A 26,454-nucleotide genomic window follows, 5' to 3' on the forward strand; every position below is an offset into this window, starting at 1 on the left:
TGCCGGCCCGGGACGGACCTCGCCGCCGTTGCCGTGGTCACGGCGGGGCCGGGGGCGGAGGGGCGGAGCGCGGGGGCGTGACCGAAAAGGCTCCGTGACTGTGGGCGTGACCGCGGTCCTCGGAAAGGGACAGGAAGCGGAAGCGCCCCCGCTTCCGGTGCCCCGCGGGCGGCCATGTTGGAGCGGCGGGTGCGGCGCAGCGGCGGGCACGGGTCTGGCGGCAGCCGGTAGGTTGGGGCCCGCGGGCCCGGGCCCCACGCCGGCTCCCGGGCGAGGGCGCTGCCGAGCCGCCCGCTGGGGCGGCCTCGGAACGCTGGAGGCGGAGCCGCGGCGCTGAGGGCCCCGCCCCGGCCCCCGCCCCCCCGGTCCCGGGAGCCGGCGCGGGCCGAGCGCGGGTGCCGCACCCCCTGTCTGCACCAATCACCTCCCGTAGCCCTGCAGGGAGGGGCCGGCCCAGGCGGCCTGCCCGCCCCGGGGTCCCTCCGGCCGGCGGGCCGAGCCGTGGGGAGGGTACAGCGGGAGCGAGGGACGGGCGCTCGGGAAGGGGCATCGTCCGCGCCGAGGGGCGGGCCAGAAGGAGAGGCCGAGCGAGGACCTGGTGGCCCCGTCGAGCCCTCCTTGGGACTGCGCACCGGCCTCCGGCTCCACAGGCTGCCCCAGTCCCGCGTCTCGGCCCTGCCGGCAGCCGCTTCCCCCTGCGGTGCGCCGGGAGAGCCCTTTCCATGCTCGGAGAGCCGGGCCTCTAAGCCGATGCTAGCCTCGATCTTGCGGTGCTGTGCTCGCACTGCGCCGGGAGTGCTGTGCTCCCGTAGCCCCCCACAGCAGTGTGTCACGGAAGGGAACCTGCTGTCAGGAGGTCAGACTGTCCCGGGGTACGTCTGCTCGTGGCCGGCTTTCCTCCAATACGGCTGGCACTGCACCAAACAGCACCGAGCGGTTGGATCGTGGAAAGTCCTGTTCCCATGAAATGTCACAGCCAGAACACCCCTTCAGATGTCCCAGCTGCTCCCGGGCTTGCTGCAGCTGAAGATGATCCATTTTGCAGCCTGTTGAGCACATGTTGTTACTTGTGCTTCTTCGTTGGTCTCTGCCTCACCACATCAAAATTACCATTACACCTTCTCTGGCTTTCCTGTGCCTGGCACTGCTTGGTCACTTTGGACGTGGTGACTCACTGCTGGCTGGTGATGCTGGCTGGGGCTCTGTGGGATCACTTCCCTGCCTGCCTCCCCTCCTTCGTGGGAGATCCCCTGCCTGCCTCTGAACAACTGCATTATCCTCCTCCAAATCCCTCTTTGGCCGTGACGTCTGCAGAGCACTTGACTGAGATTAGTCTGTCATGTGGAGGTTCTTACTCCCCCACTGACCTGTGCTTTCCCTTCTGTGGCTGCTCTTGGCTTGTGTCTCTTCCCTGCTTGTGCAGCTGGCGGCAGCACAGGCTCTGCTCCTGTGCTGTGGTGAGACCAGAGTTCTGGGGGGAACATGGAACATGAGCAGTTCCTTGTTCTGGCTGCTCAGGCGCTGACATCTCTGTCACAGCTTTCTTGCCTGTACACTGCCCTCTCCAAAACTATCTCTGGCACCACCTGCATTTCCCTGATGAGGGTTTTTAAATGAATCTTCATTATTATTTTGAGAGATATCAATAAAGCTAAAGATTTTATGTTGGTCTAGCATCCAGCTGTGGAGCTGTGAGGCCACCAGAATCAGAGTTCTCTTGAAGGACTGCCCTTCAAGTCCTGCCTGGACTGCCCTTTAGTGCCTATTTTTTATTGAAAGCAATAATTGATGCTTATATGCTGGGCAGGCAGCTGCACAGTGCCCTGAGTGTGATCCCAGTGTTGTCCCTCAGGCCTTTGTACACTTGGCCCTGGTGATGTGTGTTTCCTTCATACCGCCCTGCTTGAATTTCCTGCTTCCTCCTCACTTGGCAGCAAGTGTCCTTGGATCAACACCAGTTTGCTGTGACAGCAAGTTGTGGACCGTTGTTCAAACAAGAGAACAGCAAGGAGCAGTGCTGCCTTGCCACAGCATTCAGCATCAATGAAGCACAACTGGAACAGCCTCCAGCCCTGCTGCCAGGTCTCCAGGAGGAAGCTGCAGCTTTGGCAGGGAACTCAGAATCAATTTTTGAGCGGCATCAGTTTAGAAGCTGAGAAATTGAAGGTGCTGCTGGGATGCAGTTGAAGTACTTAGGCATTTCTTAGTGTTGAGGTGGCTCAGTGGTGCTGGTTGAGGTGTGTATACAGGGAAAGGGTTCAATGAGGGTTCAGTTTTTCCCAGGGAAAATGAGATCTGGTTATCCAAAGCTGGGGTGGGTCAAACTCAAACTGGAAACGACCTGCAGATTTTGTTGAGTTAATCATTGGAGTCCTTCATCTTGGGGTGGATTGGATGGGATTTCCTGAAATCTTTGTTTAGGTTGGAAGATATTTTTGTGAGAGATGTTTTAGTTTTATTTCAGAGATAAATGAGTGACAGGTTTTTCTTGGTGGTGCTTCTGTGTTGGGTTGAGCCCAGAATCTGACCCAGGGTTTGCGACCAGCCACGCCTGGGCTTAATGGTTTCAGGTCCCATATTAAAAACTTGGATAATTTTAGTTGCTGCAAGCTAACTGTCTTCTTTCTCCTTTTGAGGTGTCAAGGGTTGTTTTTCCAGTAATTTGGACCTTTTTGAAGCACCTGCTTGCCTAATGCCATGAATATTGCAGTGAACAATGAGGAAGAAAAAGCTGTCCATTCCTGGTCAAGAATTTCCTCTGCAGGACAGAAAGTTCTGGAGGAAGCCCTCCGAGTCTTCAACCCGATGTCCAAGGATCTTTCGGACACAGAGACCCAGCTGGTGGCCTTCATCCAAGGCCTGAAGGAGGAGGGCTACCAGCCCACAATTCTGAGGAGTAAGGATGTGTACGGGTACAGCTCGTGCACGGCAGTCACACCGAGTCAGATGGGAGAAAACACACAGCGCAACTGTGCCAGCACCACTGAGCCCACCCAGAGTCCAGCCAGGAACTCAGGGGCAAAAGTGGCCCCTTTGCCCACCAGCATTCCAGTGAGCTCTTTGAAAGTCTCCAAAGGGGATTCCAGAAATCTCCTCTTGAGCTCCTTGAAGCAGACAGGATCTGGCACATCCAAGGCAGCGGCAGTGGGCTTCCCTACAAGCATGTATCCTGACGTGTATCCAGCTATGAGACTGTCAGTGGTTCTGGAAGCCCTGGTGCCACTGAAAACTGCAACGTCCTGTTTGGAGTCCAAGTACACACAGGGACGTCTTGGCATCTCTCCCTCAGACCTTAAACTCCTCAAGACTTCAAGTCCACCAAGGCAGTTTTCTTCAGGCAAGAGCACTAAAATAACCGAAGGCAAGGGGTACAAGCGTTTGGTTAAGAAAGCACCTGATTCTGCCACCCGTGCTTTAAAGCTTCTGAAGGGACCAAAGGGTGGAGTGCTGCAGGAGAGCAATGCCTGCAAAGCCTCCGGAGTTCTCAACGGGAGAGTCGCAGGCAGCTCGTCCCAGGACTGCACCACAGCACCACAGCCCAAGACCTTGAAAATCAAAGATAAGGAAGTTCTGCTGGGAAAAACAGAGTGGAAGGACAGCAGCACTTACCAGGAGGGCACTAGGCAGAAGAAGAGGAGAGCTACAGAGGCAAAAGAAGCACCACAGAGGAAAAAAGCAAATACCATTCCTGTCCGAAAGAAAACTCCAAAGGCTCAGAGCACTTTGAACCTGCTGAAATTCCAGACCATCAAGGTGGGCAACTCTTCCTCTGATGATGAAGTGAGGAGGAGAGCACAGAAGATTCTTAGGGTCAACTTGTCCCCTGTGATCCAAATTCAGCCCTTGTCCCATTCTCATAGTGTCCCCTGAATTTCTTCACTTTGTCACTTTTTTTTGTAAGTAAGTAAATACGAGCCTGGCACCAGAGCACAGAGAGGCTTAGGAGTGACTCTGTGTCTCTGGTGCCAATATGCCCACTAACCTGCAGACAGAGCAACCCACTCTCATACTGTTCCTGCCTGTCTGCCACTGCTGTGCAGAACTGGCTGCAGAAATCCAAACCCCTGTTTGGGAGTGTGAGACAGTGACTCCGGCCAGCATTGAGCTGAGCAGGCCAGAGAGTTCACTTCTCACCACGCTCCCCTGAACGTGGCAGGCTGTGCTCTTGTGCAGGGGAGAACACAGGACTTTCTCATGACATTGATGCACTGTGATATTGCTCTTTTTCAAGCTGTACATTTACTGGTTTTATTTTGATCAAATTTTATAACTTTATTATCTATATATCTATATATCCATATATGTGCATATGGCCCAGGAACTGTGGGAAGATGCACTTCCTCCATCCCTTTGGGATTGGGTTTGATAGCTTTTGTTCCTCTTTCCCTTCAGCTAGCCTTTTGTTGAAAGGTGCCAGAATTCCTTTATGGTTCATTGTTGTGACAGTCTGTCCTGGGCTCCCTTGAGCAGCTCAGAGGCAGCAGCAGTGTAGCCACTTGTTTGTCTCCAGAATGCCAAACAATCTGGAAAATTATTACCAGCTGGTAGTTTTAATCCTGTTTTCAGTATAACCTCTGCATAACAGTGGGGGAGTGTCACAGGGCTGCAAGTCTGTCTGACATCTTTAGGCACCTCCTCCCTTTGTGGGTAACAGAAGTTTTGAACACATGGTAGGGATTTGCCTCCAAAGAGGATTCCTCCTCAGCACCCAGCATTACTCTGCTCTCCTATACCCCAGGTGCAGCTATGGGTCATGAAGTGTGACTGTTAGAGCCAAAGGGCTGGAATTGTTAGCATGAATTGTGTAGTGTCCTGCCCTCCATGTAACTGCTCTGCTGTTGCTGGGTGTTCCAGGAGCAGATCCCAGGTGCCAGTAGAGAACTGTTGGCTTTGGCTGGAGTTAAACACAACAGAAACACACACTGTGTTTGAATGCTTTAGCTACAAACTGCCAGTCCCAGACTCAGTGGGATACTTGAGCCTGAGTTAAAGCAGAAAAGTGAAAAATTTGGGAGGACATACACCAGTACTTAAACATAGAGAGTCGCTTTCTGTGGTTTGTGGGGATGTAGTAGGAGGGGAGAGGGGCATCATGTGGTGGGTGACAGCCTTGCTGTGCCATCAGGGATGTTGTGAGAAGGTGTGTGGCAGGTGTGAGAGCTCTGTGTGGAAGGAGGAGTGCAGGCTCTGCCATCCCTAGGAGGCACTGCAGAACCGCTGCACACGGCTGCTGTCACCTCCCTGCACCGGGGGCACACTGTTGGATCGGAGCACGGCTCTGTGCTCTCTGCACTCCACAGGGAAGGATCTACTAATCCCAGGAGAAACACCTCGTTGGAGCAGTTAGTGCTGCTGCTGTCACCTGGAAGGGACAACCTGGTGTCCTGGGGAAAAGAAGAGGCATTGGGCTGGGTATGGGCCTGGCTCTGTATATCGCTGTCTGCTCAGATGTCTGCAGCAGTAGTGTAATCCACTCATTCTCTTACCAGCTCAAAATACCAGTTGTCTGACCTAATAATCTCTGTGGACATTGGCTGAAGGGATGAGCTCCCCAGGGAAGTCCCAGATCCTTATATTTGAGCCCCACCCCCCAAGCACCTGGTTGGATTTCAGTGGTTTATAAAATGGGTCGGTGTCTGATCCCCAGCACAGAAAGGATGACTGGTATGGAGAGAAGAGAGGAGGTTCATGATGGGGTGAGCAGGCAGGGAAGTTGAGTGTTCTGAGGTGCATCTGGGTTCTCTTCTCACCCACAAAGAGCAGGGTGGAGGTTCACTTTCACTAAGCAACCTGGTCTAGTGTAAAGTGTCCCTGCCCATGGCAGGTTGGTTGGAACAAGATGATCTTTAAGATCCCTTCCAATCCAAGCCCTTCTGTGATTTTATGATTCCGGGAATGATTGCAAGCCCTGAACCCCACACTTGGGTTCCGAGTTGCTGTCAGAGATCATAACTTGCAGTGTTTGAGACTGACCTGTGAATGCCACTGCTTGGCTGCCAAGGAGGAGGAAATATTTTCTTCTGCTTCTGTGTTTTAAAATGCCCTGGCAGAGAGTTCCCTGTCCTGACCTGGTGCTGGATGAACAGGGGCTCTCCATCACTGTCAACTGGCCAAAAATTGCTTTGTTCCTTTTGTTCCCACTCCTTCAGACCTTTCTCATTCCCACGCTCTCAAATGCCAGGTCTTGAAGTCCTGCACTGGTGTTTCTCTTTTGGGCTGTTTCCCGAGGAGGGCTCTGAACTCCTGCCTGTGGTATTGCTGTCAGGCTGCTCAGCAGCTTCCCCCTGTTCCCAGACCCTTATAAGGGCACTGAGAGCTGTCTTTGGAGTCTCCTTATGCAGCGCAGGCGTCCCAGCTGAGCACTTGGCCTCCGCTGGGAAAAACAATGTGCATCAACAAGGCTGAATCCAGGTCGAAGCCTCTTTTCCTCCAGCCTGAGTGGGAAGCTGAGCACCTGAGGCCAACTTACCAGGGCACATCCCTCCTCATCACTGTGTGTCTTCTCTCAGCTGTACTGCTGCCTGCCTCTTCACTCTTTTCTATCACATCTTGTCTTTCACAGTTTGGGTCTCTGCCAGTCAAGGACTTGACTTGTATTGTTGCTTAACACATCCAGCACAGCATCCAGCCTTTGTGCTGCCGTGCCTTTCCCAGCACTGAGCTGAGTTCTGTGCGTGCTTGGTGGTGACAGTTTGCCCTGTGTCCTTCCAGGCCACCAGCAAAAGGTGTTCTGCTCCACAGGGAGAGACAAGCTTTGGAAACACCTCTGCATCACTGAGACTGCTGCCAGGGAAGTGAGCACTCCATAGCTGTGTGCTCAGGGACTTGCTCATCATCAGTCCCCTCTCTGTCAGCACTCCTGTGCATCTCTAACAGACCACAGGGCCCTGAGCAACAGGGCAGTGCTGAACCTCCGTTCCCTGCCCTCCTGTTGTCTCTTCCTCCTCTTGCAGGTGCTTTGGGAACTTGACTGAAAGGGTTGCAGGTTGTTGTAGAGAGGGGCTTTACAGCCTCTATGCCAATGCCAGCAACTGCTGCCCTGGTACCAGCCAGCACTGGCAGAGAGGGTGCCTCAGTCTGGTGCAAGGTTGGCTCCCCATCCTTCAGCTCATGCCCAGGTGTGGATGCTCCTGGTGCCCTGGGCATGTAACACTGATGTGCACAAGGCTGCAGAGGGGCTCTCTGTGGATATTGCTCTCCGCTGTTTAGGGTAGATGAAGGGTTTGATCAAACCAGAGCTACCTAAGACCTGATCTAGCCAGAGGTCTCCTCCACAGGTCCCTTCCATCCTGTGTTATTCTGTGGCAGCTGAGTAACACTTCCAGGGACCTGTGCAACAGTAACTGGCAGGCACAGAGAAAATGCATTGCCCAGAGCGCTGTGGTCTCTGCTGAGCATGTGGTATGCACCTTGTTCAGACCTGTTTCTGTATTAGTCACTTTGAATTCATCCAAGTGCCTAACCTGGCCTGTGTTGTTCTGGGCACTGTGACAGCAGAGAGCTTTGGAGACTCTCTTAGGAATGCTTTTAACGCATGGATTTGTGCCACTGTCACTTCTAGAAACGATTCGGCTAGCGGTCAAAGGGCTGTTCTTCCAACTGATTTTTTGGAAATAATTTCTCCTTTTATTCAGCTGCCAAGAAGCAGTTTATGCTTCCTCTCCACCAGACAAGGTCCTTGAGCTTCCTGCATGCTTCAGATGTCCGTCAGCAAGGTCCGTGGGGAGAGCAGCTTGTCCGGCAGGCAGCTGAAGGGGAAGCTGACATCAGATACCAGTTGAAATCACAATGTTAATTGGTAGAAATGTTCTGAAGCTCATGTCCACTGTGATCAGATTTCACCATCTGCCACTGCTTATGGTTGCAGAAGTTTCTCCTCAGCCTCTTCCCTGCAAGCCATGTAGCGTATTGCTGCTGCTGCTTCTAAACTATTTGCATCCCCCATGAGCCAGCTGCTGTAGCAATCCTTGTACAGAATTTCTTAAGCACATTTTTTTGCAAAAAAAGAAGGGATTATTTTGTTACTCCTGCTTGGCAGCCCACAAGTGGTATTTCAGTGTGTGGAGGAGGTGTGCTCCCTGGAGAGCTCACCCCACTGGGCAGCTCTCAGACCAGTTCATACTACCAGGGCTGGGGTTTGTGGGCTGAGATCCCCCCTGTGTCTGGTGCTTCCTTGCATGGAGTTCAGCCAATTGCCAGCTAAGAACATGCCAGGGCAGTTGGCAGCAGCACCACACAGATGGGTGATGCTGCACATGTGGCTCCATGGTCCTGCTCCACAGCTGCCCTTGGTTTGTGTCCTGTCCTCCAGGCCCCCAGTACACCAGGAGCATTTCTCACCCCAGCTCCAGCTGTGGCAAGAGGGGCTGGGAGGCTCTGAGTTTTGGAATTGAGCACAGAGTTTGTGCCCTTTAAATTGTGACTTGTGCCGTGTTCATGGCCAGAACTTGCCAGCATGTGGGGGGTTCAGCCAGCCCAGCAGTTCTTCCCCTTTGGATCCAAGTTCCCTGCCCTGTCTAGAAGCTGGGCCTTTGGCCATGGCCCAAGGGATCCCTGGGTATGGAGAACAGGTTTGTCTCTCAGCTCCAGCTGGGCAGTGTGACTCGAGCTGGGCAGCTTCCCAGGCAGGAAGGCAGATTTTGGTGGGAGGATCCTTTTTTTGTCTGTGGTTGAGAGGGTTGGTGCTGAGCTGTGGAGCATCAGCTGCTCAGCCAGGCTGGTTGGTTTTTGTGGAAGTGACAGTTTCTTTTTCAGTCTTCAAAAGGGCACTGTCCTCTTTGCTCCTGTGCTCAGATGGGGATGGCCTTGCAGGAGCTGAGGTGGCCCATGGAGAGGATAGCAGTTTTGGGATATCTGGCACCTTCCTGACAATGCTGCAGCCCTCAGCTTTGCCAGCTGGGTGGGCTGGCACAACCTGTGGAGAGCACAGCAGGGCAGGATGCTCGTGAGCCCTCGCATTCTGGACTCTGCTAGAGAGCACCATGCTAGGGTTTCCCTCTCCTTGCAGCCTGTTCTGCCTGGAGCTGGGTGCTGTTAGGAAGGTGCCAGGTGCCTTGGAGGAATCTTGTCCCAGAAGACATGAGAGGCTAGCCTTAGTCACCAGGTCATCCCTGAGTGTGGAATGAAGCTTGTCTGTAGTTGTGACACTGCTGGAACTTGCAGGTTGGCCAGCAGCTGCCTCCAAAGCCATGGTGCTGAGGCCAGACCCCTCCCTTTGCTTAGGAGCACTAAGGAAGGCTGGTGAAAGCGAGAAGCTGGGAGGAGGGAAAGCTAAAGATGCCAGCAGCACCTGGACAGCCAGCAGCCTGCTGCTTCTGTGTCTGCTGCAGGAGATGTGCAAACAGAGGAGCCAAGGCTGTGGCTTTCCACATCACTGTCTTCCCTCCATCCCTGCCTGGCCACAGAGCTTCCCCTACCCTGCCTGGCAGCAGTACATGGACACTGGTGCTGCAGGTGAGTGGGAGTCCTTTTGGAGCAGGCACCCCCCCAACCCTTCATTCCCATCCTTCATCAATCTCACAATCTGGCACTGCTGACGTGGCCTCCAAAATACCTTCCCCAGAGAGTCCCTTAAAGGCCTTATTATCGTCTGGGACTCTCTCCTTATTGTCTTAATTAGCCCTTTCCATTCCTGTGTTCCTGTGGCTACAGGCAGCCCCTGTGAGTGTCTGGTGATTCCCACAGACACAGGCACGTGGTGCTGTTTGAAAAGAGAAGGTGCTGCAAAGCTACCCCCAGAAATGCCTCCCCTCCTGCCCCTGCTCCACCGCCCTGCCCAGGCTGAGATTGGGAGTGAACGAGTGTCAGTGTTTGTTCATGGCGGGGAAGGCACCGTGTGATGCCCTCTCGCCTCCTGGGTTCTGGTGCAGCACTCCTGAGCTGAGGAGGAGCATTTCCTGAGCAGAGGCATGGCAGCTGCTCTGAGTGACACAGGGGCTCTGGGTGGGCACTGCCCAGCCACTCTCTGCCAACCAGCATCTCTGTGAGAGCCGTCTCCATGCAGCTGCACCGACCTGCTCCGGCTGAGAGCAGCGGCACGGGCTCTGCTGTGGCATTCCTTGGTGTTGGGGCATCCCGAGCAATGGCCGGGGAACAGCAACTGCAACCCGCAGGAGGGCGAGTAACAAACTTTGTATCATGATTTTACAAATGACCATCTTGTTCTTGAGTGAACTTTTTACTGTTTCATTTGTTTGTGTAGAATGTTTCTGAAGTTCTAATAATATTTAATGTTAATATGAAGCTGGGCTGTTCCACACTCAATGTTGTATATTTTGGAATGGCATTGCTTAGTGAAAAGACAGCGTTAGTATTATTTCACTCTTTGGAAGGGAATGGGACAAAAAACAAACTGTCTTTTTTCTTAAATGAAGTGAACTTTTTGTTATGAAGTCCTAGCAGGTGTCCAGCCCTTCAGTAAAATGGTGCTCAGAACCACCCAATGTGTCCAGCGTTTCTTTGGGCTATGACAGACAGCTCCTCCCTGGGCTCCTGCTCCCAGCCCTGTGTCAGCTCCATGGAATGGTGTCTCCCGTGTGCCCAGCTGCTGCATGGGGCACGCTCAGCTGCAGACCACACCCCCAGCTCTTCTCCCCAGATCTCCCAGGGAAGTTTGGCGTTACTCAAACTCCATTAAGGATTGCCTGGTTTGGGGTGGGAAATACCCCGGATGTATGTCACTGGTGCCGAACTGGGATAAATCCACATTCCTGGTTAGTTCCTAGAAACATGCAGGGTGGCACTGTGCTCGCAGGTTCTCTGCCAGCCCCAGCCTGCCTGCCCACCCTCTGCCTTCTCTCTGGATCTGCCCACTCCGCAGCCAGGACCCTCTGCCCGGCTAATTCAACAGAAGCACCATTGTTCCACGGTTTGCGATCTGGATCCAGTTTGTGCTGCAGGGCTGTCAGTGCACTGACCCAGCACTAATGCTGGTGGGACCGTGGCCCTGGGCAGACAGCAGCTCCGGTGCCGTGCTGGAGCTCATTCCTCGAGAAGGGAAGTGGTTAAGTAATTCTCTGCTCATTAAGGATGTTCGGGAAAGTGCTGGCTGCCTGCTGCGTGCACGGAAGTCGGTCCAAGCAGGGCTGGCCAGGCGTGAGAGGCTGCCCCTGGAGCCCAGGGGCTCTGCCGAGGATGGGGGGGCAGGGGGAGGGGTCTCTGTGCTGCTGCAAGAGTGCCCTGATCACTGCTGAAAGGTGCTGGGGCAGCGAGGCTGTGGGCACCCGAGGAAGCGGGGGAATGCTCGGCAGCGTTCAGACGCCGGTGATGGAGGGCAGAGCTGCTGGCAGATCTCCGCCAGTGGAGCTGCCCCCGGACAGGCCGTGTCCCCGGGCAGACCCGGGCCACCCCCACGCGTTCGGCTCTGGGGCAGAGGAAGGGATTGCAGCTTGCCATGGGAAGTCAGAGCAGCCTTCAAGGAGGTGCCTGGATATGGACTGAGATGCCTCTCTCATCCCTCACATCCCGCTGAGAATCCTTCCCTCCCACTTTTACTTCGCTTTTCAAGGCTAGAGATCCTGTTACAGTTGCCTTTATCAGGCCTCTTTGGATCTCCTCAGAGCAGCCCGTGACATAGACACGCTGGCCAGCTCTAATAGCTCTTTGTCAGCTCATCTCCTGCCAGTCTCCCAGTTCACAAGGTGGTAATGGTGCCTGACCACCAGCCTGCCCTGCTGGACCTTCCTCCAGCCTTCCAAGTGCCTTGCATGGCTATAGGGAGCTGGTAGTGCACTGTGCACAGCATCTCTTGTCCTGCTGAGGTGCCTGGCTGTCTCAGGGTGTCCCTGGGGGCATGGGTTTTGCCATCCCTATGGCTGAGAGCTGCTTCTTTGTCTGCCCATGACCTTGCTTGGCGGCAGGTGGCCAGAGCGTGGCCTTGGCGTGGAGAGCACACAGCTCCTCTTCCTTCCTTTGCCCTCGGCCTTGGCTAATAAAAGGCACTATCCCTGCGTGACAGTGAGGGCTCTGTGGCACCCGGCCCTGGTGCACAGCCGTGCTCCCTGCAGGGCTCCAGGGCTGCCGGCTCAGCACCCAGTCCAGCGGATCCCACGCAGCACCGACCAGCACAGGGTGAGTGGGGCATGGCAGTGCCAGCACTGGGTGTGAGCAGGATCCATTTGGCATGGCTACCGGGGCAGTGCAGTGCAGGGCTTGTGGTACCGCTGCTAGAGACGCGCCCTGCAGAGGCACAGACGGGCCCGTGCAGTGCGGGGCGAGTCCCAGCCAGGCTGCCTGTCTCAGCAGCCCCACGTGCTGCACAACCGGGCACAGCAGCCCTGCGGGAATGCTCTCCCGGCCAGCCTAGGCACAGGACACTGCTGTGTCACACGTGGGCCACCGCCAGCGTGTACCTTCCTCTGCCTCACCTTGGCTAAAGCTCGGTGCGGGCAGGTCCCTCCCCTTGCCTGGCACGGCTGCCGGAGGAGGAGACAGGCACCGGCCGCCCTCCTCCAGGAACAGCAGCTGAGCCCAGCCCGAGCCCAGCGGGCCTCCGACTCCGCAGCCCACCCGGGCCACCAGCCACCTGCCCAGCGCCCCAGGCTCCCACGGGCACAGGTAGGAGCCGGTGCGCCGTAGGGGAGATCCTGGGCACGGCACAGCTCTGGGGCATGGCACAGCCCTTGGCACTCGGCACAGCCCATGGCACGGGCTGGGTGCTGGCAACTGGCGTGAGGCAGCACTCAAGGAAGGAGCTGTGGGGTCCCTTGGCAGTGACAGGTTGGGTACCCCCACCCTTGCCATGCGGTTCCTGTGGCTGACGTGCGCCGGACTTTGCCCAGGGAGCTGTAGCAGTGGGGAGGGACAGGTACCTTGGGAGGGAGGGGACGTTCCCATCCGGCAGCATCGCCGCCGTGCCCGGGTGAGTTCCTGGTAGAGCAGATGCCCTGCACGGCTCCACCCTACAGCGTAGCCGTGCAGGTGCTTTCGCTATGGGCCATCCCCACCTGAGGCGAAGGATGATGCAGTGACCCCTGTGTGGCTGCACCCGCCGGTTCCTGGAGCATCAGGGCACCCACCCATCCCACCATGCTGTCCCCCATGCCTCACTGCCCGCGGCGGCCGGCACGTTCCTGCCGCGCCGTGCAGGGAGCCCAGGGAACGCGGTGCCTCTGGCTCGCCAGCCCACGAGGCGCCCTTTTGTTCGCCGGCGGGGCCCACCGTGCCGCCTGGGGGCCGGGGCGTGCCCGGGCTGCCGACGCCTGGCCGGCCTGGCCTCCGCGGGCGGGCGGGCGGCGGGGGCCTCCAGGCAGAAGGAATCGGCAGTGACATTCCCGTAGCCTGGAGACCGCCGTCCCTTTCAGCGGGCAGCCCATTTGAATAAGAATCGTGCACGGGGAAGGGGGGCCACCAGCCGCCATCCCATCGCTGCCCTTGCCCCGGCTCATTTCTGCGCGCCCAGCCCGGGGGCAGCGGGTCCCACGCCGCCCTCGACCCTGGCCTTGGTCCCGCCGGACGCCGCAGGACGCCAGGTACAGGGGGTTCGGGGGCTCGGGGACCCTCGTGCCAGCACGTGGCTCTGCACCACCTTGCCTATCGCCCTGGCATGGCTTCGAGCGGGGCGGGTGCCAGAACGGAGCCGCGGCTCCCCCCATCGCCCCGAGCCCCCTTGCCCTGGGCTGGCTCCGTGCGGGGGACAGGAGAGATGTGTTTGGGCAGAGCCGAGACCCGGCTTTGATCCAGCACTTGTGAGGCTGAGAGCGGGAAGTACCGGGAGAGAAGGAAACACAAAAGACAGCTCCAACCTAAATTTAACAGCGGGACCCTGGCCAGAGTCAGGGACGCCCTTGCCCAGCCGGCTCCAGCGTTCCTGGCTCCCCTCCCAAGCTGGCCCTGGCCCGATGCTGGTACCCCCCAGGGACACTAGTGACTCTCAAAAGGATAGATCCATTCTGAGCCAGGCAGGGTGGGGCATGGCACAGTTCGTGCCAGCTCTGGTGGGGCATAGCATGGCTGTGTGCCTGGATGTGTGTGTGACAGTCCCGCAGAGCTGCTCAGGTGGACACTGCATGTCATCCCAGAGAACTTTCAGACCCAGCTGCCCCAAATGACCCTGATTCCTCGTGTTGTCCCTGGAAAGCACCATCATGCCGGTGTGGGGGGGTGCATCCTGGACTGCACAGTCATGCTAGAGCCAGGAGAGGACAGGCATCAGCTGATTTGCACCCCATGCCATACCCTGCGCCCTATCGCAGTGCCATCTCCATGTTCCACCAGGCAGATCCCGTGGTTGCCCATGGACCTCTTGGTGCTTGCTTTCCTCCTGGGTAAGCATTGGCCTTGGGGGCACCCTGCATACCTACACTGCTGGGAGCTGTGGTGGTTCAGGGACCCCAGTCAGGGTGGAGGGTGCTGGGCAGCAGAGGTGGTGGCCATGCTCCCTGCCTGGCAGCGCCCACAGCCTGACTGCCGCAAAATCCAGCGGGGAATCCAGGCTGCACTAAGCCCTGTCGGGATTAGCAAGCGCCTGACCTGGCTTCTGACTCCCCGAGGCACTTCTCAGCACCCTGGGGCTGCCCGGGCCCCCAGGAGCACGGGCAGCCCAGCCCCCCAGTCACCCCGCTCCCTGCCCCTGGTCACGAGGCTGCGGTGCTGCTGCCAGCACCTTTCCGGATCATGGAGCTTCATGCTGCATCAGTGGGTCGGGATGCAGGGATGGGATGGGATGGGACAGCTGGGGGTGGGGTGGGTGCATGGGGGAGCAGGGGGTGCCCAGGCACCCCAGTGCAGCCCCCAGCCTGTGCCCTCATGCTCTCTGCAGTCGGGGGACTGGTGGCTGGGGGCTGGCAGGAGCCTGACCTGAGCCACGGCTGCGCCCGCAGCAGCTGCTACCCAGCCACTGGGAACCTGCTGGTGGGGCGAGCCTCCCGCCTGAGTGCCACCTCCACCTGTGGGCTGGATGGCCCCCAGGAGTACTGCATCGTCAGCCACCTCCAGGTGAGCTCACCCAGCCCCAGAACAGCTCCAGCACAGACCCACACAGCCAGGCACTAGTGCAGCTTCCAGTCACCCATCCCTGATGGTGCCACTCCTTGGCACAGGACTCGGAGAAGTGTTTCACCTGTGACTCACGTGACCCATCCCTGCCTGAGAGCCACCGCATCGAGAATGTCATTTACCTGAGCAGCCCCCATGACAAACGAACCTGGTGGCAGTCGGAGAATGGTGAGGTCAGGGTGGCAGTGAGGTTGCCCCATATGCATGTGCTGTGGGGCTGCATGGCCATGGGGGTCTTCCCCAGCCTCAGCCATCTCTGTCTCTCTTTGTCTCCCAGGTGTGGAGCATGTCAGCATCCGCCTGGACCTGGAGGGCGAGTTCCACTTTACCCACCTTATTATGAAGTTTAAAGTGGGTCCTGACACACGGATGCCTGGGATGGGATGGGATGGGATGGGATGGGATGGGATGGGATGGGATGGGATGGGATGGGATGGGATGGGATGGGATGGATCTGGAGGGGCTCTGGGTCTGGTCCCCATCCCATCTGGGTGTCCTGCAGACCTTCCGCCCTGCGGCCATGCTGGTGGAGCGCTCAGCTGACTTTGGGCGCACCTGGAAGGTGTATCGCTACTTTGCCTACAACTGCTCCAAGCTCTTCCCTGGAATCCCCAGCCACTCCCTGGGGCTTGTGGATGAGGTGCTGTGTGACCAGCGCTACTCTGAGATTGAGCCGTCCAGCCATGGGGAGGTGCGTAGGAATAGTGTGGTTCAGAGCAGGGCCAGGGGTCTGAGTGGAATGGGATCACCCATTCCTTCCTTCTCACAGGTCATCTTCAAGGTGCTGGACCCCTCCATTCCCGTAGCTGATCCCTACAGCCCAGACATCCAGAGTATGTTGCCGGGGGTGTGGGGGATGCAGGGCTGGTGTCAGGGCAGGTGCTAACAGTGACACGCCCCCAGACCTGCTGCGTGTCACCAACCTGCGGGTGAACCTCACCAAGCTGCACACACTGGGGGACAACCTGCTGGACTCACGGCGGGAGGTGCTGCACAAGTACTACTACGCTGTGGATGAACTGGTGCTGCGCGGGAGCTGCTTCTGCCACGGCCACGCTGCCCACTGTGCCCCAGCACCGGGTGCCCCGACACCCTCTGTCCCTGGCATGGTGAGGCACAAACCCCCCAGCACTGCCCCTTGGGACCTGGCAGCCACACTGAGCTGGGTGCTCCCCCCAGATCCATGGGCGCTGTGTCTGCAAACACCACACGCAGGGGCTGAACTGCGAGCGCTGCGAGGATTTCTACCATGACCTGCCCTGGCGCCCGGCTGAGGGCTCCAGCACCAACGCCTGTCGCCGTGAGTGCCAGGGTTGCCAGGCTGTGCTGTGCCAGGGATTTTGGGGTGCCAGGGCTGTACTTTGGGGAGCTTTGCATATCAGAGTAAGGGGGATCCAGACAGGGGAGGTTTGGCACTTGGGGTGCTGCCTACCAGGTGAGGGCTGTGGTGCCATGTGCCATGCCACGGTGCTGTCCCTGCAGGCTGTGACTGCAACGAGCACTCACGGCGGTGCCACTTTGACATGGCCGTGTTCCTGGCCACGGGGAACACCAGTGGGGGTGTGTGTGATGGCTGCCAGCACAACACCATGGGCCGCCACTGCCACCTCTGCAAGCCCTTCTACTACCGGCACCCTCGCTCCGACATCCGGTCCCCCACTGCCTGTGCCCGTGAGTGTCCTGGGACCCCAGCCCCACGGCTTGTCCCAGCCCTATGGCTCCTGGTGCCACCTGCCCCAGTCTCATGGTTCCTGGTGCCAGCAGCCAGAACTACTGATGATCCTGTCTCTTGGCAGCGTGTGACTGTGACCCAGCAGGGTCGCTGGATGGAGGTGCCTGCGATGGGCACACGGACATGGCGCTGGGCATGATTGCGGGCCAGTGCCGCTGCAAGGAGAACGTGGCCGGTCCCCGCTGTGACCGCTGCCGGCACGGCGCCTATGGCCTCAGCCACAGCGACCCACAGGGCTGTCAGCGTGAGCTGGGGGCCAGTGATGGCGTGGGAGAGGGGATGGGGATGGGGGGATGATGGAGGGGTAGGGAGAAAGGGATGAAATTGGAGGGATGGGGAATGAAGAGATGTTGATGGAGGAATGGGGACGGGATGGATGAGGGTGGAGGGATGGAGGTAGAGGTATGGTGATGGAGGGATGAGGATGGAAGGATCTGGGATAGAGGGGGATGTAGGATGGAGGGATATGGCATAGTTGTATGAGAATGGATAGAGGGATGGTGATGGAAGGATGGGGATGGAAGGGATGAAGATGGATAGATATGGGATGGGGAAGGAAGGCCATGAAGCATGTGGGCTGTAGTCCCACTGGCACCCCCTCACATGTGCATGTGTGGGGGCAGCATGCAGGTGTGACCCGCGGGGTACGGTGGCAGGCAGTTCCCCGTGTGACCCCATCAGTGGGGACTGCTACTGCAAACGCTTCGTGGCTGGGCGCTCCTGCAGCCAATGTGTGGTGAGTACCCCAACCTGTGAGGGACTGTCCCCAACCCCATGGCAACCCCCAGGGCTGGGTTGGCACCACACATGCCCTACATGTCCCCTCCTCACTGCAGCCCGAGTTCTGGGGTCTGAGCTACGACCTGGGGGGCTGCCGGCCCTGCGCCTGTGACTTCGGGGGAGCCTACAACAACCGGTGGGGTCCAGCACAGCACCCGTGGGGCAGGGATGGGGAAGAGAGTGGGGACAGGGCTGGGAGTCACACATGGGGGAGGGAGGGATGGGGACAGAGATGGAAGTAGGGAGGGATGATGACACAGACAGAAGGACAGATGAAAGGACAGGATGGTCATCCCCAGGTGCTCCATGGAGGATGGGGCGTGTCCCTGCCGTCCTCACATCATGGGGCGGCAGTGTGACCAGGTACAACCCGGCTTCTTCTGTGCCCCCCTTGACTACTACACCTATGAGGCCGAGCAGGCCACCGGCCATGGCCACAGCCACCCTCAGCTCCCGGTGAGTCTCCTTGGGGGTCACTGTACTTGTGCATGGCTGTCACTGTTCACCATGCTCCATGCATAGCTGCTGCTGTGCTCTATGCATGGCTGTCACCCTGTCCTGCATGTGGCTGTTACCATGCCCTGTACACGGCTATCCTCGTGCATGACTGTCCCTGTGCATGGCCACCGTCCCCTGACCCCATCCCTGCAGGGTGCCATTCGGGTAGAGGTGGCCCAGGACTGCCTGGAGTACGACACCAGGGAGCCAGTTGGGCGGAAGGGACGCTCACGGCATCAGCACAGCCCCCTCCGTGCTCCCCAGCCCCCTGTCCCCTCACGCCGCAGCCGCCAGCAGCCCCCCAAGGTGAGGTGGTAGGGGAGGGCACAGTGAGGCACTGCAGGGCAGAAGTGGCTGGGGGTAGAGCCAGGGCCAAACTGTGCCTGTGCCCTGCCCAGCCGGACGTGGAGGAGGTGGTGCGGGACAGTGCCGGGCGCATGGTGACGTGGACAGGCTTGGGGTTTGCCCGGGTGCGGGACGGGGCTGGCCTGACCTTCCGCGTGGACAACGTGCCCTACGCCATGGACTACGAGCTGCTGCTGCGCTACGAGCCCGAGGTGAGCACGGCCACAGCCACGGCCACGGCGTGTATGGCACAGCTCAGCCCTGACACTGCCCTTGCCTGTCACCACAGTCAGCCGAGGACTGGGAGGCCGTGGTCAGTGTCAGCTCCCGGCTGCTGCCCACCAGCCCTCGCTGTGGGAACCTGCTGCCCTCCGAGCAGATGTACCGCCAGAGTCTGCCCCACAGCCAGAGGTGCAATGGGATGGGCTGGGGGGCGTTGGGGATGGGAACAAGGGAGGTGGTTGGGTCCTGCTGCTGCTGTCCTTTTGCTGTCTCCATGGCCCTGCTGTGCCCATGCAACACCTGACTCTGTACAGGTATGTGCTGCTGTCCCGGCCCTTCTGCTTCGAGCCCAGCACCCCTTATGAGGTGACCATGCGGCTTCAGCGGGCTGGCGTCACCCAGCGCCACCCTGGTGCCTTCATCCTCATTGACTCGGTGAGGGGAGTCCCACTGCCCCTTGTGCCTGAGGCTGGCAGGGGTGGGATCATGGGCAGGGACAGGGACAGAGGCTGGAGTGAGAACTGACCCCCTCTGGGGATGCACTTGGGGTCAGGATGGGGATGAGATGGGATGAGATAGGGTGGGATGGAGATGAGGATGAGATGAGGATGGGATGGATGGGGATGGGAATGGGGAAGTAGATGTTGAAGGGGAAGGGAATAGAAGGGAATATCAATGAGACTGGGGATTTAGATAGAGTTGGGGTTGGCATAGGGATGTCAGCGTGGAAGGGAATAAGGAAGCTTCTGGGGAAGGCACTTTTTATGGGAATATCAATGGGGTTGGGGATGTCCATGGCTGTTGATGGAGCTGGGGTAATTGACCCCAGCATCATTGGGACTGTCCTGGAGCACATGGATCCAGCCTAGTGGTAGGTGCCACAGTGGAGGCTGGCTATGCCCCCCCGCCCCATCTCCTCTTCCCTTCCCCCAGCTGGTGCTCCTGCCACGGGTGTCAGAGTTGCCAGGGTTCCATGGGGCAGAGGCAGCAGCGCGCCAGGAGGAGCTGGAGCGGTACCAGTGCCTGGAGGTGTTTCGCATGGCTCCCCCTCACCCCCTGGCTGAGGCCTGTGCCCGCCTGGTCTGCAGCGTCTCAGCCCTGATGCACGGCGGGGCACTGCGTGAGTGGGGAGCCTGCAGGATGGGATCCAGAAGTGGGCAGGGCTGGAGCCCTGCCGGGGCAGTGGGTCAGGATATGCCCATGCCCATGGAATGGTGGGCAGGAGAGCAGTGGCAGGGCGTGGGCAGGGTGTGGGCAGGTGTGGGCAGGTGCAGAAAAGGCAGCCCTGGCCCCATGCTGGTCCTTCTCCCACAGCCTGCCAGTGCGACCCACAGGGCTCCCGCAGCAGCGAGTGCCAGGTGCAGGGCGGGCAGTGTGAGTGCAAGCCCCACGTCATCGGCCGACGCTGCGACCACTGTGCCCCAGGCAGCTTCGGCTTTGGGCCCCTGGGATGCAGCCGTGAGTACTGGGATCTTCGTCTGCCAGGAATTGCTGTCTCTCCTGTCTGTCTGTCCAGCCATCAGCGCCCTCTTCACTGCCCTGTTCACTTGTCTGTCTGTCCATCTGTCTGTGCATGTGTCCATCTCAGCCCTGCTGTCCTGCAGCCCATGGGCTCAGTCACAGGTATCCATCCATTCATCCATCCATCCATCCATCCATCCATCCATCCATCCATCCATCCATCCATCCATCCATCCATCCATCCACATGAGCCCCCTGTAAGCATTGTGCTGTCCTACACTCTCTCATCTGTCTGTCCACCCATGCTCTTGTGGACCTGTGTGTCCACATAAGCCCTTCTGTGCCACAGCCCATGGAGTGAGCATGTTCTGGGTGCTGGTCCCCTGCCTGCCTCTCTGTCTGTCTGTCCACCCCTGTGTCCCTGCACCCATGTGCCTGACCTGAGTTGTGCCGCCCTGCAGCCTGCACCTGCTCCCCAGAGGGCTCAGTGTCCCAGCTGTGTGACAAGGTGAGCGGGCAGTGCCGGTGCCAGCCCGGCACCGTGGGCCGGCAGTGTGACCAGTGCCAGCCCGGCCACTGGGGCTTCCCTGCCTGCCGGCCCTGCCAGTGCAACGGGCACGCCGAGGAGTGCGACCCCCGGACGGGCACCTGCCTGCACTGCCGCGACCACACGAGTGGCCGGCACTGTGAGAGGTGGGCCAGCTCCCAGAGGAGGCCGTGGAGTGGTGTGGTGTGGTGTGGGGGGGGGGTGGGGTGGGGTGGTGTGGGGTGGTGTGGCATAGAATGGGGTTGATACAATGGAGTAGGACAGGATAAGATATGAATTGAGATGGGCTGGCAGAGATATGATGGGATGGGGTAGAATAGAATGGGATTGCATGGTGTGGGATGGGATGGGATGGGATGGGATGGATGGGATGGGATGGGATGGGATGGGATGGGATGGGATGGGATGGGATGGATGAGATTGAGATGGAATGGGATGGATACAATTGGCTAGGATAGGGTGAGATATGATAGTACGGGATACAATGGAATAGGATGGGATGGTGGGATGGTATATGATGGATTGGAGGGACCCACTGGGTCCCCTCTCGTCCTTTCAGGTGCCAGGATGGTTACTATGGGAACCCTGTGCTGGGCTCTGGGCAGCAGTGCCGGCCCTGCCCCTGCCCCGGCTACCCTGGCACACGGCATTACCATGGGAGCGCCTGCCATGCGGACGATGAGACACACCACATCGTCTGCCTCTGTGCCCCTGGATACGCGGGTGAGGGCCAGAGCGGGCACGGGCCAGCAGGGACCCCCTGCCTGGGGCTGCGGGACCCCAGCACCTACAGCCCCCTCTCTGCAGGGCCCCGCTGCGACCGCTGCTCCCCTGGTTACTTTGGGGCTCCGGAGATGGATGGGGGGGAGTGCCGGCCCTGCCAGTGCAACAACAACATCGACACCAGCGACCCAGAGGGCTGCGACCCCCGCACGGGACAGTGCCTGCGCTGCCTGTACCACACAGCTGGGCCCCACTGTGCCCACTGCCAGCCGGGCTACTATGGCAATGCCCTGCAGCGCAGCTGCCGGCGTGAGCGGGGCTGTGGGGCTGCAGGGGCTGTGGGGATGCAGGGGCTGCGGGGATGCAGGGGCTGCGGGGCTGCGGGGCTGCGGGGATGCAGGGGCTGCGGGGCTGCGGGGATGCAGGGGCTGCGGGGCTGCGGGGATATGGGGCTGCAGGGCTGCGGGGCTGCAGATGCACAGGGGTTTGGGATGGGGGGTTGAAATGATGCAATGGCTCAACACAGGGATGAGGTGTGGGGCTGTGGTTGGGTGTGGGTGATTGGGGTTGGGTCAGGGAGAATTTTGGGGTGTTGCAGGGCTAGGGTTCAGGGCCAGGAGAGGTTTGAGGCTGTTAGAAGGGGTGTGGGGCTGTGCCTGGGTTGGGGCTGGGCAGGGGACAGGGATCGGGGTTGGTGGGGCTGTGCAGGGGTTTGAGGCCTGGCAGACTGGGGGACACTGGGGTCAGGCAGATTTGGGGTGCTGGGTTCAGCAGCACACTGCCTGGGCAGCGGGTATGGGCTGAGCCCCATGTGGCCATCCACCCTCCTGCAGGCTGTGGCTGTGACCCACGGGGCACACTGGCCTCCCACTGCACCGATGGCACCTGTGACTGTGACCGTGGCACAGGAGCCTGTGCCTGCCGGCCCAATGTCGTGGGCAAGAGCTGTGATCGCTGCGCACCCCACTTCTGGAGGCTGGGGGGGCCAAGGGGCTGTGAGCCCTGTGGCTGCCACCCCACACATGCCCTGCACCCTGCCTGTGACACTGTGAGTCTCCTGGCACCCTGCTACAGCTGCACTGCCCTCCTGGGGCCCAGTGAGCTGCACAGTGAGCATGGCGCTGTCACTGCAGGTGACAGGGCAGTGCCAGTGCCGGCCTGGCTTCGGGGGTCGTGTCTGTTCCCAGTGCCAGGAGCACCACTGGGGAGACCCCGAGCAGGAGTGCCGAGGTGGGAGCACACCCCAGGGACTGGGGGAGCAGGGGCTCTGGGGATGGGGGATATGAGGGGACTCTGGGTGCATAGTGAGACTCTAGGGAAATGGGACATGGTGGGAGACTCTGAACATGGGACACTAAGGAGACAGTGGGACACTGGGGACACAAGGGACTCAGGAGATCTTGGGAACATGGTGGGACACTGTGGGCATGATGGACCTTGGGGAACAGTGGGATGCTGGGGACATGGTGGAACACTGAGGACATGGTATGTCTCTGGGGACATGCAGGACTTTGGGGACCCAGTACTTGGTGGAACTGTGGGAACAATAGAAGATGCTGGGGATAGACTGGATTCTGGAGACACAGGGGAATATGGTGGGATGCTGGGACATGGTGGCAGTCTGGGGGCATGGGACTCCATGGAAAGGCTGGGACACAGCTCCAACTGTCTCTGCAGCCTGTGAGTGTGAGCCGCTGGGTGCTGAGAGCCCGCAGTGCGAGCAGGACAACGGGCAGTGCCGCTGCCGGCCAGGATTCGGGGGGCTGCGCTGTGACCGCTGCCAGCGGGGCTACCAGGAGCCCTTCCCCCAGTGCTCGCCCTGCCACCCTTGCTTTGGGCGCTGGGACCTGGCTGTGGGCAGCCTGCGGGAAGGGCTGCAGCGCCTTGGGGCACAGGTGCAGGTGCTGAGGGAGGGGGGCTCTGCACTCCCACTCAGCCCCCGTCGCCTACGGGAGCTTGAGGAGGCTCTGGGGCACGTGGAACAGCTGCTGGGAGAGGGGCACAGCCCTGGTAGTCCCCTCCTCGATGGACTGCCCAGGCAGCTGGGTGGCACCAGGCAAGTATGCATGTAGGGCTAGGGTGGAGGGACCTCCCTCTTGTCCCCACCTGAAAGTTTGAAGCCATCCTCCCTACCCAAAGGATGGAGCTGGACAATTTCGGGAAGCACCTCCAAGAGTTGGAGCAACATCTAGACCAGCTGACGCAGGCAGATATGCAGCACCATGGCCGGCTAGCTGAGCTGAGCCGTGAGCTGGGAGGTCTCAACCAAACCACCTCCCACCTTCAGAGCCTCCTCGGCACTGTAGCGGCAGCTGGATTCAGCGGTAAGAGCAGCCAGCAAGGTTTGGGTTTGGTGGCAGCCATCCTGGCCAAAGCCTAACACCTGCACCCACAGAGTCTTACCGCAGCATCCTGGCATTGGCGGAGGCCTCACGGCAGGCGGAGGTGATGGTCAATGGCACGGCTGGTGAGCTCAGGAGGGCGCAGGTGACGCAGCGGGCGACCGAGCGGGCGCTGCAGCAGCGGGGCGATACCTTCCGCCGTGGCACAGCCGCAGCCCGGAAATCCTTGCGGGAGACACAAAAACGGGTGATGGGACTCAGCATTGCCAGGATCAACGAGAAGGTGAGAGCAGGACTGGCAGAAGCGGCGTGGGCATCACCCTCCAGGAAATGAGCTGCCATTTCCACCATCACAGATTTGTGGGGCGCCTGGAGACCGGAGCTGCGAGCATGCGTCTTGCGGAGGAGCCTTGTGCCGAGACAGTGCAGGGACAAGGCACTGCGGTGGTACTGGGTGTGCAGGGGCATTGCCTGTCTCAGCTCGAGCCCTGAGCAGTGCTCATAATGCCTCTCAGCAGCTGGAGGTGGCATTAGGGCAGCTGGATGTTGTGGCACAGAAGGTAGGGGTGGTTGCTCCATGGCACTTTCTGGGGTCCCCTTGTGTCCATTTTGCATATCCTGTTGGTGCCCTTTCCATGCCACTTTGCATGGCCCCCTTCTATGTCCTGTTTTTTCTCTTTCCATGTCCCCAAGCATGTTAGCTCTGTATGTGTCTCTTATGCCCATTCAGAGATGCCCCTTGTGCCACTTGTGTGCATGCCCCCTTGGGCCACTGCTGTACCCTCTGTTCCCCTTGCACCCCCCTTGCATGCTCCTTTGCAGGCTCACATCTTGTCCCCTCATACTCCCTGCTCATCCCAAATGCCCCCTCCCGGGGCTGCCCTGTGCCCCCTGCTCAGCCAGGTGCCCCTCAGATGCAGGAGGTGCAGGAGCTGGCACGGGGGGCACGCAGCAGGGCAGAGGAGGCACTGGGGCGCTCTCAGGCCGCACGCAGCCGTGCAGAGAAGGCAACAGCCCAGCTACGGGACTTCATCCGCCGAATCAAGGCCTTCCTGGCAGGTAGTGACAGCACTGGGTGGGCACATGGGTATGGCAGGACTCAGCGAGCCCACCCTGAGCCCACCCTGCTCCCCTGTCCCCGCAGAGGAGGGAGCTGACCCAGGCAGCATCGAGCTGGTGGCCCGGCAGGTGCTGAACATCTCCCTGCCCAGCAGCCCTGGACAGATCCAGGAGCTGCTGTGGGAGATGCAGGAGAGCATCAGCCAGCTAGAGGGGGTGGACGCAGTTCTCAACAGCACAGCAGAGGGGCTGGCTGTGGCACGGGATCTGCTGGCACAGGGACAGGAGGCCAGGCAAGTGGTGGGGCCATGCTGGGGCAGGCAGGGGATAGGGTCAGTCCCCCTGCAGCGGCAGGGCCTGGAGATGCCTGTGCTGCTGCAGGGAGCGAGCAGAAGGCATAAGGGATGAGCTGGCGGGGACACAGCAGGCACTGGAGGTGGCACGGACACAGGCGATGACAGCAGGGAGCACCCTGCAGAGCGCCAGGGATGCCATCCAGGTGGCTGAGAAGAGAGCCAGGAAGGTGAGGAGTATGGGCTCGGGGAGTGGAGCTGGTACCACTGGGAGTAATGGGATCAGTGCTGTGCAGAGCAAGACATGGCTTGGGCACATTATGGGTAGGGAGGCTGGCACTGGGGAAATGTGGCTGGCATTGGGCAGTTGCCAGGGCAGTGGGGCTGGCACCATGGGCATGGTGGTTGCTGTGCCTGCTGCAGCTGGTGTCCATCCCTGCCAGGCGGAGCGCAGGCTGCAGGTGCTGGACAGGAAGGAGTCGCAGGCGCAGAGGCGGCTGCAGGAGCTGGCACAGCGCATCACCAGCCTGCAGGAGCATGGCCGGGGTACCCGCCACATGGCCCAGCAAGCTAAGGATGCAGCACAGCGTGCCACCACCACCTCGGGGACGCTTAGCCAGGTGAGCTCCATCCCTGCCTGGTTATGCATGCCAGCAAGCAGGTACTGGGTGCTGCAGGTGCTCAGCCTCACCATGCCCTTGTGCCGCCAGGACCTGGCCCAGGTAACACAGCGTTATGTGGTGCTGAAGAACCGGGTGGGCACGCTGGACAGGGTGTCTGGTGGGGCCCTGCAGCGTGTGTCGCAGCTGATGGCAGAAGCCCGAGACCTCCTGGATAAGGCCAGCAACAGCAAAAGGAAGCTGGAAGGTGAGAGGGAGCACATGGTGGGGTACATTTCCTGCCACCTCCCCATAATACATCTCCCCGTGTCCCCCTGGGCCTGTCCCACCGGGTGTCCCGATGGTGACAGGGGACATGGTGGGATGCTGTACTGTGACCATGTTGTGCGTTCCGCAGACCTGGAGCAGCGCTTTGGGGCCAATGAACGGATGATGGCGGCAAAGGTGACACGACTGCAGGCTTTGGAGGAGCAGGTCACCGGGCTGTTGCAGGAGATCCAGGAGAGGGCCAACGCTTACGCCACCTGCTAGGGACCACTGGCGGGACCAGGGGCCGGTCCTGCCCCGCCGCCCCGCAGGTCCCCGAGCCCGGGAGTCCCGTCCACTCTGCAGGTGCCTTTAGTGCGGGCGCGCCTGCAAATAAAGCCCTAAACTGTGTGTGCCTGTGTCCGATGCCTTCTGTCCAGCCTTCTCCTGCCTCCTCCCGCCTCTCCCGGCCGGCCCGCTCCCCCGCTCCAGCCGGGATCCGCCCCGCGCTTTCCGCGCAGCCCCGAGAGCTGCGACTGCCGCCAGTTCGGAGGGGCCGGGAGGGACCGGGAAGGGGACGGGAAAGGGACTG

The 26,454-nt window shown here is 59.6% G+C and overlaps 2 protein-coding genes across 2 annotated transcripts; both read left to right on the plus strand.

The window, feature by feature from the left end:
• Positions 1-176: 176 nt before the first annotated feature.
• CCDC71 (coiled-coil domain containing 71) lies at positions 177-10,437 on the plus strand. The gene is made up of 2 exons (XM_036390993.2): positions 177-227; positions 2,637-10,437. Exon 2 carries the CDS (start codon positions 2,698-2,700, stop codon positions 3,868-3,870), a length of 1,173 nt encoding a protein of 390 aa, XP_036246886.1. The 5' UTR covers positions 177-227; positions 2,637-2,697; the 3' UTR covers positions 3,871-10,437.
• Positions 10,438-13,286: 2,849 nt separating this feature from the next.
• LOC118691652 (laminin subunit beta-1-like) lies at positions 13,287-26,273 on the plus strand. Its single transcript, XM_054516066.1, has 35 exons — positions 13,287-13,469; positions 14,215-14,264; positions 14,759-14,934; positions 15,039-15,162; positions 15,272-15,345; positions 15,497-15,685; positions 15,764-15,827; positions 15,898-16,103; positions 16,174-16,294; positions 16,477-16,665; positions 16,791-16,970; positions 17,350-17,462; positions 17,563-17,642; positions 17,806-17,962; positions 18,158-18,310; positions 18,403-18,561; positions 18,639-18,760; positions 18,886-19,006; positions 19,505-19,691; positions 19,886-20,029; positions 20,494-20,725; positions 21,139-21,302; positions 21,387-21,611; positions 22,136-22,350; positions 22,436-22,532; positions 22,980-23,358; positions 23,442-23,626; positions 23,698-23,927; positions 24,001-24,204; positions 24,544-24,703; positions 24,789-25,000; positions 25,089-25,226; positions 25,440-25,616; positions 25,707-25,863; positions 26,014-26,273. Exons 2-35 carry the CDS (start codon positions 14,234-14,236, stop codon positions 26,145-26,147), a joined length of 5,499 nt encoding a protein of 1,832 aa, XP_054372041.1. The 5' UTR covers positions 13,287-13,469; positions 14,215-14,233; the 3' UTR covers positions 26,148-26,273.
• Positions 26,274-26,454: the final 181 nt, after the last annotated feature.

The sequence above is a fragment of the Molothrus ater genome, chromosome 11 (genome assembly GCF_012460135.2).
Source record: "Molothrus ater isolate BHLD 08-10-18 breed brown headed cowbird chromosome 11, BPBGC_Mater_1.1, whole genome shotgun sequence".
NCBI classification, from domain to species: domain Eukaryota; kingdom Metazoa; phylum Chordata; class Aves; order Passeriformes; family Icteridae; genus Molothrus; species Molothrus ater.

Bases quoted from the DNA above. Each gene is read 5' to 3' on its own strand.
- CCDC71 (XM_036390993.2), top strand. From the start codon at position 2,698: ATGAATATTGCAGTGAACAATGAGGAAGAAAAAGCTGTCCATTCCTGG.
- LOC118691652 (XM_054516066.1), top strand. From the start codon at position 14,234: ATGGACCTCTTGGTGCTTGCTTTCCTCCTGG. The intron at 17,643-17,805 runs GTGGGGTCCAGC...GGTCATCCCCAG, and splicing joins GGGGGAGCCTACAACAACCG to GTGCTCCATGGAGGATGGGG. The intron at 20,726-21,138 runs GTGGGCCAGCTC...TCGTCCTTTCAG, and splicing joins AGTGGCCGGCACTGTGAGAG to GTGCCAGGATGGTTACTATG.